The 12201-nt window shown below is 48.0% G+C and overlaps 1 protein-coding gene across 7 annotated transcripts in view; it reads right to left on the bottom strand.

The window, feature by feature from the left end:
* Window positions 1-12201, bottom strand: part of ANKRD11 (ankyrin repeat domain containing 11) — a 272080-nt gene that overhangs the window by 10452 nt on the left and 249427 nt on the right. For all 7 annotated transcript variants that reach the window (XM_066244044.1, XM_066244045.1, XM_066244049.1 and 4 more), the window contains 3 exons: window positions 11418-11560; window positions 8931-9078; window positions 1847-8466 (listed from right to left, as the gene is read on the bottom strand). In XM_066244044.1, coding sequence (XP_066100141.1) covers window positions 1847-8466; window positions 8931-9078; window positions 11418-11560 — 6911 coding nt within the window. The remainder of the gene's footprint in view (window positions 1-1846; window positions 8467-8930; window positions 9079-11417; window positions 11561-12201) is intronic.

The following is a 12201-nucleotide window of genomic DNA, read 5'->3' as shown; positions in this document are numbered from 1 at the left end:
GTTCCTTCTGAGACTGGCTGTGTGGTCAGCATGCGCAGGCTTGCCCAGGCCCTGGGGAACCAGCTCACTCTGACCAGAATTCATTCAACAGCTTTGACTGAGTCCCATTCTGGGCCTAACAGACAAGTGAAAGAGAAGTCCTAGCTTTTCTTCGAAGTAGAATGGTCCAAGAAATGAAGCAAGTCAATCAATGCACACAGTGTGAACAGGCAACCCTAGGGAGCATAATGGGCTGGCACCCTCAAAGACCAAGAAGGTTATGGCTAAGTAGATGAAGGCAGAGATGTAGCTTCACTATAAAAGATTCTCTTTGCCTGCTGTGCTGAGAAGAGAGCCCAATGGGCAAGGAAGAAGCAGAAGCCAGCTTAGGTAAGAGGATACAGTGGGACAAGCAGTAACAGGCCCCATAATGATGGATCTGCTGATGGACCAGACATGGGCATGAGGATGAGGGTGGAGGGTGGTATACATGGCAGGGATTAGATATGCCACATCAGTCATCAGGTTGAGGTGGAGGATAAGCCACGAAGAGAATGGGGTGGATGAAGGGAGGTGGAGGCCCTGGTACAGTGCTGAGGTGGGTGGATGCTGACTGAGGATAGGCCCACTGGGCAGAGAAGCCTAGAAACCTGGAAGCCCAATGATGGGTGTACTCCAAGGAGGTAGCAAAGGTGTTAGGGTCGCTCAGGATTCTAGTGTGACAAAAGCTGAGGCCTGAACTCAGGTCAGTAACATGGGAGCAGCTGGAATCCAAGACAAGAGGTGTGGAAGGGTTCAAGGGTAAGGGGCTGGGGTTGGAGCCAGGCTGTATATCCCCGTGGAGGCCTTTAACTGTTAAAATGAGTTGAGAGGAGCTCTTTTTCTCCCTGGCTGCTTGAAGATCAGTCACCATTATGAATGACACAGTAACTATCCAGACCAGGAACTTCATGACCAACAGACTACACTTCAGCAGAAACAAATGGTCATTGACTTTTACCCTGGGAAGGCAATAGTACTTAAGAAAAAATTTGTTAAAAACTAGCCAAAATGTGTAAGACCACACCAGATGTCCTCTTTGTGTTTGGATTTAGAACCCGTTTTGGTGGTGGCAAGGCAACTGGCTTTGGCACGATTTAGGATTCCCTGGATTACATAAAGAAAAAGGAACCCAAACACAGACTTGCAAGACATGGCCTGTATGAGAAGATAACCTCAAGAAAACAGAGAAAGGAAGAGTAGACTGAAGAAAGCCGGGCACTGCACAGGCCAATGCTGGTGCTGGCAAAAGGAGCCAAGATTCTTCAGTGACTTTATCTGTGGTGACTGTGCAGATTTTTCATGTGAGGTTTAATAAACTAAAAGTTTTTATGTGAGGGGAAAGAAAAAAGAGGAGGGAGTTGAGAGGAAACACTGAGCTACAGAAAGGGGGATTGCTGTGCAGGTATACCCAACATAGAGGTGGAGGCCTTGGTCCAGGTGAAGAGGACATCGGAGACCAGAGACAGAGCAGCAACAGGGTTGGCTCTAGTTGGAGGTCTACAGGGCACGGCCACAGCAGACAGGGTGATCGTCAAAAGCATGTGTGCACTGGAACCAAGGGCACTCAATGACCCAGTCAGGCAGTGAATGGGGAGCAGACAGAAGAAAAATAATGAATGACAAAGAAGAAAGTAAGTGGTTCTCCTGACCCAGGACTGTGTCAACACGGACTCCATATTGAAGGGTGGTCCCCAGAATGGCACCACACCCACCCTAAGCTCTGGTATCCCAACAGTATGGCATTTAAATTTAGACTCACAGCAGCAGGGTCTTGACGCCAGTCGACTGGCACCCTTATGGGCTGGGGCCCCACGTTGGCACTCACCACAGGGATGTGCAGCTTGCTGAGCGGTTTGCCGTCTAGGAGGTAGGAGCCTGTGTAGGTGACATACTCAGCATAGCACTGGGGCGCCTGCGGGGTGATGTAGCAGAGGATCTTCCTCTTCTCCTCAATCTTCTTCCTGATCTGCAAGTATTCAAAGTATGGGTTGGATCTGTCACTGTGGTAGGGCTCAATATCGTCCAGCTTTATGGCATCGACAATGGCTGCGAGAGTCTGCTGGATCACCTCCCGTGTCTGCTGCGTGGACGTGTTCATCTGCTGCTGCAGCTGCTGGCTGGAGCGCTGAAAGCGGCGTTTGCGTGGGTGCTGGGCCTGGGGATCCTCCTCCTCTGAGCCTCGACCCTTCGTTCTAGGGGTGGGGGCAGGGACAGGTTCCTTCTCAGAAGGAGGTGAGCTCTGCTTGTTCTGGTTGGCCAGCATCTGAGCCCGGTTTCTGGTCATACGTTGGGGGATCTCCTCCACTTTGGGGGCTTTTGGAGCTTCGGCTGTGGGTCTGGGTTCTGGTTCTGTAGTTTCAGGCTGGATACTTCCTGGAAGACTCTCAAGCCCAGCACTGTCATGGGGGCCAGCCCCGTTTACCACCTGTGCCTGTGCAGGGCTGTCCCCCAGGGGCTCAGGTGTGCTGTGGGATACTGCCAAAGAACCTGGGCCTTCTGCCTCCTCATCTCCACTACTACCTGGTGGATGCTGCTCTGGCGGGGCTGGTGTGGGTCCCAGGCTGGAGTCAGAGGCCTCAGGGGCCCTCCCCTCTGACATAGCCTCTTCTTCCACCGTGGCTTCCAGAATCATGTCTGGCTTTGGCCCTTCTGAAGGTGAGGGCTCAGGCTCAGCATGGAGACGGGTAGCTGCCTGGTCAGTAGACAGCACAAGCTGTTCCTCAGCAGCTGATGCAGCCACATCTCCACCATTCAGGACAACAGGGACCCCTGCAGGGGTACTTTCTGGGGAAACAAGAGAACTCTCTTCTACAGGTTCTGTTTCGATATCAGAAACATCTTTAGTTTGCAGAGGAAGCTCTGGCAGTGAGAAGGGCCCTAGGTCCAGGTCGTCCTCAGAGTTGGGGAAGGCATCGGGCCAGGGCACTGGTTCCACCTGGCTCAGGGCAGAGAGACTGTGGCCATTTTCCAGGAAGGTATTTTCCAGAGGCCCCAGAGCCTCCACCTGAGCCACAGTAGTCATACACGCAGGCTCTGGAGGCACATCAGGGGGTGCTTCAGGAAGTGATTTGCAGTTACTGAAAAAGGACTCCAGCCTGGAGGAAGGGGTGAAAGAAGCTGGTTCTTCTGCAGTGGAGATGGTGGCTGGGATTACTTCTGTTGAAGCATCTTTGACTTCCTCAAGTCCTGGCTCAGGGACCGATAGAGGGTATGGGACAGGGGAGACCGGATAAGGCGGATCTGTGGTGCCAAAGGGCCCAGGGGCAGCGGGGTGGAGGGACTCAGTAGGGCAGAAATGTTTTGGAGACTCAGGGAATCGCTGTGGAGACTTAAGCATAAGGTCTGACCCCATGGACCAGGTGACAGGGTTTTCGGGGGTGCTCCCCATTAGACTGGAAGAGAGGCCCTGCTCTGAGGAAGCAGGATGAGCCCACTCAACTGGGTCCTCTGTGATCACTGTGCTGAAGGGGCCCTCGTCCAGGGGCTCCAGATAACTGGGCTCTGGGGGGATGATGGCAGCGGTGGCCTGCTGGTCCTCCGTAGCATCCAGGGGAATACCCAAGTCAGGGGGAAGGGCCCCCTCCATGGATGGGGCCAACAGCTCATCTCTGTGTGAAGTGGGGGATTTTGCCTGTAAACCAGAGAAAGCACCCTCTGGGGAGGGGGTGGTGGTGACCACAGCCGTGGGCGGGCAGTGCAGAGTGTCTACCTTGGGGGAGGGGATGCCATAGTCTGGAGAGTAGTACCCTGGAGACAAGCAAGCAAACTTCTCCGAGGGACCTGAGGGCACAGGGACCTTGTCTTCCAAGTGCTGCCCTGGTGAGTCATAACTGGATGCAGTAGGGACACTCTGCTGTCTAAACAGCTTGTCCCCAATGCTGAATTCTTCTTCAGGAGTCCTCCTGATATCAACAGAGACTGAACGATAAAGGTTTGTGCACAGAGGCCTTGTAGGCGTCTGGCTTGAGGTTTCGGAAATCCCGCTTGCTGCCACAGAGAATCTATCAAAGAAAGAGGGGGAGCAGGCGCTGGTGGCCGTGCTGGAGACAGGTGGGGGATCTGTGCAGTCAAATATGAGGTCGGGATAGTCGTCAGCGCTGCAGGATGGGGTCCTGGGCGTGTGCATTGCCTCCTCATAGCTAGGGCCGGACACCAAGGATGCAGGTGTGGGCACCCCAGTGGGCCGGTTCTGGTCAGGCCTGGGGGAAGCGGGCAAGACCTCTTTCATATGAGGTCCTGCCAACCAATCTCTGGCATCCACAGCTGGTCCCGAGTGGGGCTTATTCTCGGGGACTGCTGGAGCAGGAGCCAACTCCTTGAGTTTTTTGTCTTTAAGGGCAGTGTCCAGCCCCAGCGGCTTCTTTGGAGGGACATCCAGACTCTTCTTCCGCAGGTCCTCACCTGGCTTCATCCTCTCCTTGAGCTTAGGATCTCCAGACCTGTGCCTCATCTTCTCCATCTGTTTCATTCTTTCTTTGTGCCGTTTGTGGCGTTCTTCAATCTCCAGGTCTTTCTGTGAGAGCATTCTCTCAAAGCTGGTCATCATCAGATCGCCATCTCCCAGAAGCTTTTCTCTGGGCCTAACATCCTTCTTGCCTGGGTCTTTGGATGGAGGCAACTTATCATTTCCATTGCTGATCTTTACAGAGTCACCTTTTTCTTTCTCTAGATTTTCCTTGAATTTCTCCTTCAATTTAGTCTCACTGAGTTTCAGGCTTTCGTCCTTGGACTTATCTTTAAAGGTACTTGGAGGACTGTCCTTGTCTTTGGCTGCAGGCTTGTGCTCATCCTTGTGATGTCTCAGGAGCCCATCTCCGTGCTTATCCCTGTGTCTCTCCTTCTCATCTCTCCATTTCTCTCGGTGTTTCTCTCGTCTCTTCCTCTCTTTTAGGATGTTGATGGCACTAGATCCATAAGGCTTTAGTTCCTTTTCTATTTTCTTGGAAGGTTCTCTTTCAGAATCATTTTTATCTTTCTTTTCTGTAGAAAACAATTCAATGGCTTTATCTAATTCATCTTCTATGTCAGTTTTTGTACTATAAGAAATACCATAAGCATCAGCATCCAAGAAGTCCTTTTCATATTGGCTGGAGTCCTTCCTGCTGCCGATGTCCTTATAGTCATCACTCTTTTCTTTTTTCTCAGACTTCTCTTTCTTGACTCTCTCTCGGTCGTGACTTTTCTTGGATGAGGATGAAGAGTGCCTGTGCCTTTCTTTCTCCTTCAGTTTCTCCTGTGGACAGTTCTCCTTTACTCTCTCTTCTGGAGGCTCTGTGAAAGATACCTCCAGGAGAGTACTCAGGCCTGGTTCCTGCCCTCGGTCAGTGAAACTGTCAGAGGACACCTCACTGATCTTGTCATTGGAGTCTTCCCTGTACTCATGCAGAGTTTCTTCTTCTAACTTTTCCAGTAGGCTCTTCTCCACCTCAGCACTTTTTGACATCTTCCTCTCTCTGCAGTGCTCCTTATCTGGCCTCTCCCTGTGCCTGCTCTTGGCCTTGTCTTCAGCAGAAGGCTTCTTCTCTACCTTCTCAGAGGGTTTCTGTTTGTTTTTCTTTTCCTGAGTAGAATCAACTGAAGTTCGGTCTTTCCTGTCCTTGTATTTTTCTGTAGATTCTTTATCTTTCTTTTCTTTGTGCTTTTCAAAGACTTTTTCTTTCTTGTCTTTCCCCCCTTCTGTGGCTCCTTTTTCCTTTTTCTTTTCTTTGAGTTCTTTCTCTTTCTGCTTCTCCACATGCTGTCTGTCAGCACAGTGCTTCCGGTGTCTGTCTGAGGGGTACGGCTCCCTCCCATCGTCTTTTTCCTGCAGGCTGTCTGCCCTCTGTACTTCATTGGTCTCTCCAATTTTGAATCCACTTGCTGTATAATCATCCTTTTCATCTTCACTTTCATCTGTGAATATATCTGCAATATACCAGCTTTTCTCTTTACCCTTTTTTTCATCTTTTTTTTCAGAGAAGTCTTCTGAGATAATTCCAGGGAAACTCTTCTCCTTTTTTTCTTTAATTTGGTCAAGAGATGATTTTCTTTCCTTTTCTTTGCTATGTATATCTTTATGCTTTTCTTTAGAGTCTTTTTTCTCTTTAAAACATTTATCAAATTCTTTGTCTTTCTGTTTTTCAAGGATAGATTTTTCATTTTTATCTTTGTCATTGGACTTATCTTTGTATTTTTCTAATTTGATTTTTTCCTTCTTCTCCTTCTCAAGGCCGTCTTTCTTTTCCTTCTCTCTCACTGGATGATGCCTTTCCCAAGACTCCAGACTCTTCCCAAAGTCACAGTCAGACCTGTCTTTGAAGATGCTTTCACAGCTATACTCCTTCAGGTCCTCCCTATATGCCTCTTCGGCCTTCACTCTGCCATCTTTCCGCTCCTTGCCACTCTCGAGAGGGTCCTTCCTGTCCCTGCAGATGTCGCTCAGATCCCTGTCCTTCCTGTCTCGCCCGCCGTCAGCAGACTCTCTCCTCTTTTTCTCCTTTTCTGAAAGATAGCTGGGAATACTTTTATGCTTTTCAATTTGGTCTTTTCTCTTCTCAGAGTTTTTATCCAAATAGTCTCTGTCTTTCTTTCTAAAGAAAGCATCTTTGTCACGTTTTTCACTGTAGTCTCGCTTCTCCCGGTTTTTGTTTTCCCGCTTCTTCTCTTTATTGTCTTCTTTCACTGTTTCCAAGATCAGTCTGGCCACAGAGTCATTTTTAATGTCCCTATAGTCTGTCACTGGAGAATCCCAACTATCTTCCCCTTTGAAATCAAAGGATGAATCAGACAAATCAGAAAACCACCGATCTTGCTGATCATCAGAAAGGCTAAATTTGCTATCTTCATTGTCCAGAAACTGACTTTTGTTACAATAGTCATCAAAAGCACAATCTTCCCTGTAAATTTTTTCTTTTTTGAGTTTTTCTTTATCTTCTCTGAAAGTCTTTTCCTTCTCTTTTGAAATTTTGTCCTCTTTAAAATCATTCTTTTTCTCTAATTTTGAGGGCCTGTCCTTGGACTTTTTCTTTCTTTCCTCTTTGTATAGTCTCAGTTTTTCCTCTTTTGGAGACTTTTCCTTTACTAATTTCTCCTTTTCTGCTTTATTTGAACGATCTTTTTCTTCTCGGAAAGATCTGCTGATATCTTTGTTCATGTCTTTGATTCTCTTGAGTGACTTTTCATCTTTAGAGACCTTTATTATGTCATCTTTAAAGAGCCATTCTTTTTCTTCTGACTTCATTTTGCTAAGCTTATCTTCTTTCTTAAAGTGGTCTCTATCGTGTTTTAATACTTTCAACTTGTTTTCAGTGGAAATATCATTGTCTAAAAGTATAGCTTTGTCTGACCTTTGCTTTGAGTCCTCATATTCATAAGTGAAACTTTTCAATTTGAGCTCCTGACTGACTGAACAAAGTCCTTTCTCCTTGTTTTTGTGTTTGTGTTTCGTTTTGTGTTTCTTGACCACTTTCCCCTCTTTGTCTAGCTTAGGAATGGCGCCATCCACACTGGGGTGGAAGGAGCTCTTCTTCTCTGACAGAGCACTCTGCAGGCTGCCCCGCTTCCTATGGTCCTGCCTTTTCCTCACCGGCTTCAGAGACTCCACACTGGAGCCCTCAGAGGAACAGTCCGACTCGCTGGTCAGTCGCGTTCTCGTGGAGTCTGATAAGGAGCTGACCTCTGACCAGGCAGGAGAAGAAATGGTTTTCCAATTATCTGTCCGCCAGTGTTTGGCATGCTGGTCTGTGTGGCTGGGGTTATGTTTCTGGGTGGTGGAGCTCCCATGAGACGAGGTGGAAGAAGCAGACAAGGAACTGAACAGGGAAGGGTCCTTCAGCACCAGAGGGGACTCCTTGAGGCAGCCAGGGCTTCCTACTGAGTCCCTGTCATCCTCGCCACTCTCCGACGACTCACTGTCTGACTCAGAGGAACAGAACTTGTCACTCCTTTTCCCAAACCGCACTTCTTTGCCTTTTGTTTCTTTCTTTCGCTTCTTTTTCACTTTATTTTTTTCCTTCTGCTGCTTGGAATTAGAAGGTTCCCGTGTTTTATTACTGGGCAATACTGTGTGTGCAGAGAGTCTCAACTTCTCTCCTGTCCCCACAGTGACACTGATGTCCTCCTCATCTGAGGTGTCTGACAAGATGCGATGAGCTGCTTTCTTTGGTGCAATCGTGTTATTTTTAGTGTAACTTTTCACTTCCATTTTGGGTATAGAAATAAAACTATTTGATTTAGTCTCTTTTCTGTAATCCTTTTTCAGTAAGTGTTTGTCATCCACTGGAGGGACTCTGTCCTGCTCGTCATCCTCGTCAAATTCATACTCATCCTTGACAGGGGTCACAGTTTTCTGAGGCTCTGGATTCTTAGCCTTGTGCTTTAGGCCTTTTTCAAACTCAGAGTCCGTATTATTTCCATCAACTGAACTTGAAGGTGCGAATGATGGGGCATCTTCCTCTTCTGAGCTCTCTGTTGAACATAAGGAGAAAGATGTCAGAGGCAGGTTTAAAACACCTGTAGACATGGACAGGGTAAAGCTGTCTGCAGAGGTGACCAGGGGAAAGGCACTGGATCACCCCTAGAATGGGAGGGGAAGCTCCCAGAGAAGCATTTCACTTGAGTTTGTGACATATGAGGCCAACCATGGGCCAAAGAAAACCAGAGAGATTTGTGCAAAGACAGGCTGGCATCTTAGGATAAGCTTCCAGGCTTTCTGGTACTGGAACCCCAGGTCCTCACTCAATGTCCAGAAGTTTCTGTAAGTGCGAAGTATCTAGGAGGCTGGGTACCCAGTGTGCTGATCTGAAGATGAAAGCCAGCATTGCCTTGGACATCACAGCAATACCGAGAGACCTGTATCCTGTAGTGTTATACTCCCGGCTCCCACCCCCACAACCCCTACCCTGCACATGGCCTGGTGCCCAGCCACTGACCAGTCGAGCTCTCCTCACTGGACGTGTAGGTGCCCTTGCCCAACAGGAGGTTCACCATGGTCGGAGAGTTGGCCACCTTCAGTGGCGTCTCGCCCTTTCGGTTACTCTGCTGAGGATTCCCTCCATATCGCAGCAGCAGTTTCACCACCTACAAGACAGCAGCAGGCACGTGAGGGTGCATTCTGAAAAAACTGTGCTAAGGTGCCTGTGTAGAACCATAACTTGTTCAGAGAACCTTATGCTTAACCAGGGAACAGCTCCCCAGCCAAGGGCCAAAAGTGTGCACAGCATTCTTTGGTGGTGTCTCTAGACCTGTGCCTCTTCCACAGGAAGGACCCTAACAACGTCCTGGAATCCCTTCCAGGTTCTCTTGCAGGTAAAATAGTCCCAACTCCCACAAAAGACCTCCTCCCTCATGACAAGCCAACCACTTTCCCAGAATCTTTTCACACAGGCTCTCCCCTCCTGCCAACGATGAGCTCACCATCCAACAGGGTCCAGTAGTCAAGGAAAGGTTCTGGGAATTTAGGGAAAGTTTTTCTGATTGGAGGGGGATTTACAGAATAGAGGAAACAAAGACCAAGTTTCCACAAACAGGTTTATTTTATGTTTTCATTTATTTTAGAAAATTCTCTTCTTTGCTTTATTTTACATGGGTAAGGATGGTAATGTGAATGACAAACACTCAAGGTGACATTTCAACAGATCTGTTCAATGGTTTATAATCAGCAACCTGTGCTTCATATGCCCAAGACAGCTGATTCACTGAACTCAAAACAAATACTAAATTCAACCTCCACTTTAGTCCAGTCTGAAATTAGAGCATGAGAAGAATCTTTAAAAAGGACTGATACAAACTTGGTTACTCGCATACTCTATTTTCATTTCAGTAGTTACAGTTTCAACTGCTTCATCAGGACAGTCTCCTATTGCTGCTCTAACAAATCACCACCACCTTCGTCTTATAATCCTGGAGGTCAGAAATCCGAAATCAGTCCCGCTGACCAAGCTGATGTGTGGTATTGGCTCCTTCCTTTCCATGCGTGTAGGGTTCCTTGCAGTGGGGGGGACTCTGGTTCCATGTCCTTGGTGTCTGCCAGCTGAGGGCCATCCCAGCTGCTGGAGGCCACTGCATTCCTTGGCCATGGCCCCTGCCTCTAAGGCCAGCAGTGCAAGTCAGGCCTCCCTCACGTCCTCCTCCCTCCTGCCTCTGCTTGCAACTCTGACCTCGCCAGAAAAGGGTCTCTGTTGTCAGGACCCTTGAGGGCCACTGATCCAGCCCAGATAATCCAGAATCATATCCCATCTCAAGATCCTTCACTTTCTCCCATCTGCAGTCCCCTTACCACATGAGATCACATGTCACAGGTTCCAGGATCAGGATGGGGTATCTTTGGGGGTCATTATTTTGCCTCCCACACCATGTTTCCACAGTCATTTGGCATTTCCCATAATAGACAGTTTTAAAATGACAATTACAAAAGTATAGAAATTCAAACGACGACCCCTTCATCACCTACGAGGTTACAGCCAGCCTCATTTCACCCACACCTGCCCATTCCCCCACAGGTATTTTTAGCAAATCCCAGACATTAACTTTTTCAGTATATTTCTCTAAAAGGGTCCTTAAAAAACAAAAAAACTATAATGCCATCATCTTATCTAAAAAGTTAACTATAATTTCTAACATCCAATATATAATCAGTGTTCAGATTTCTCCAGTTGTCTCAGAAATCTTTTAATATAGAGTGCCATTCTGCCCGCCCTGCAGTGACTTATCAAAGCTTATCACACTCTTGATGCTACTGGTTTCCTCATATCTGCCAGAAGTCACCAGGCAGAGCTGCCATAAGGAGCATTATGAATTCAAACATCTGTGCTGTGTTCTGGTCTATTGATGTCATCATCCTCAACAGGCCAGGGATCTCTTCAAGATGGCTCTGGTAATGACTGTAGCAAGACCCCCTCATCTTTGTGACTGCCCTGCCTTCTAGCAGCACAAGATGCACCAGCTACATCATGTACATCTCCTGCTTCAGACCTGGAGGCAGTCATTTTCCCAAGGAGGCTGAGTCATCTCTGGCAAAACCGTGCACTAGAGTACTCACTGATGTTAGACTGGCTACACTTCTCAGAATCGCATCCATTGAGGCCTTCTAGTCTAACTGGACCACAGGAATAAGGAAAGGGTCCAGGCAGTCCCCAGGGTCCTTCTTCCTACAGGTATGATCATTCACCTACTAAAATCCGACATGACTAGGGCATGACTAGGACAGGGCCCTATAACACACTACTACAGATGGTACTGGTTGCCAGAACTGCATGAAGCCAGCCAGGTGCTGACCCAGGACGAGAAAGCTGGGCTGGTCAGAGAGAACAGCTCTGGTGAAGAGCAAAGACTCACTTCTCAGGTACCCCACAAACATGAAGAACGACTACAGAAGCCAGAAGCTAAAGAATGGGGTGGAAGTCAGATGGCAAACCCACCTTGTAGTGCCCATTGTTGGCAGCATCATGCAGGGGCGTATCATCATCCAGGCCCTTGGTGTTCACCTCTGCACCCGCAGCCAGCAACTGCTTGGCAACGTCATAGTAGCCCCGGTTACATGCCTCATGCAGCGCTGTCCAGCCTGGAAACAGACACTTAGGACATATGTTATTTAATCCTAAGGAACATCACTCCTGTCTCAAGGCAGCACTCCAAGGTCACTGATGACAGGACAAAGCCCTGGAGAGTCACTGCTCTGCACACTGAAAGGCTAGAGGTCTAGGGAAGCTCTGAATGTGCTTTACTGTGGTGCCTCTTGTTTGCTCAGGGATATTTGGTTTGTTAACCCTACAGATTAACCAGCTGCAGCAATAAGGATGGAGGACTGGTGAACACAACATCATGACGGGCAGCCTCAGCCCAGCTCATCCATCAACACATGGAGAGAAAACCTCCTATTTTGGAAACATGTCCTCTGTGAAGCACACAGATGAGGCAACAAGGGAAGAATTCCCCTAGTGGCAGCCCAAAACCTCAATCTGTCACCAGGCAGAGTGGCCAAACATATCAGTGTGTAAAAAGGGCCTGTTCCTTTGAACACAAATTTCAGTGCTAAGGAAAATCTTAATTTAGGAAAATTGCTTTTTTAGAAAAATGTACTAAATTAGGTTTTGGTCAGACAATTATCAACTAGGGCAATGGGAAAAATCTAGAAGCATTCTGCACAAAGATGCTTTACGCATCTTATGTTCTCATTCCCCTTTAACAAACAAATCTGTTGAT

Source organism: Saccopteryx bilineata, chromosome 9 (genome assembly GCF_036850765.1).
Source record: "Saccopteryx bilineata isolate mSacBil1 chromosome 9, mSacBil1_pri_phased_curated, whole genome shotgun sequence".
Lineage (NCBI taxonomy): Eukaryota > Metazoa > Chordata > Mammalia > Chiroptera > Emballonuridae > Saccopteryx > Saccopteryx bilineata.
Note: the sequence above shows the minus strand (reverse complement) of the source record. Positions and strands in the feature narration are given on the sequence as shown.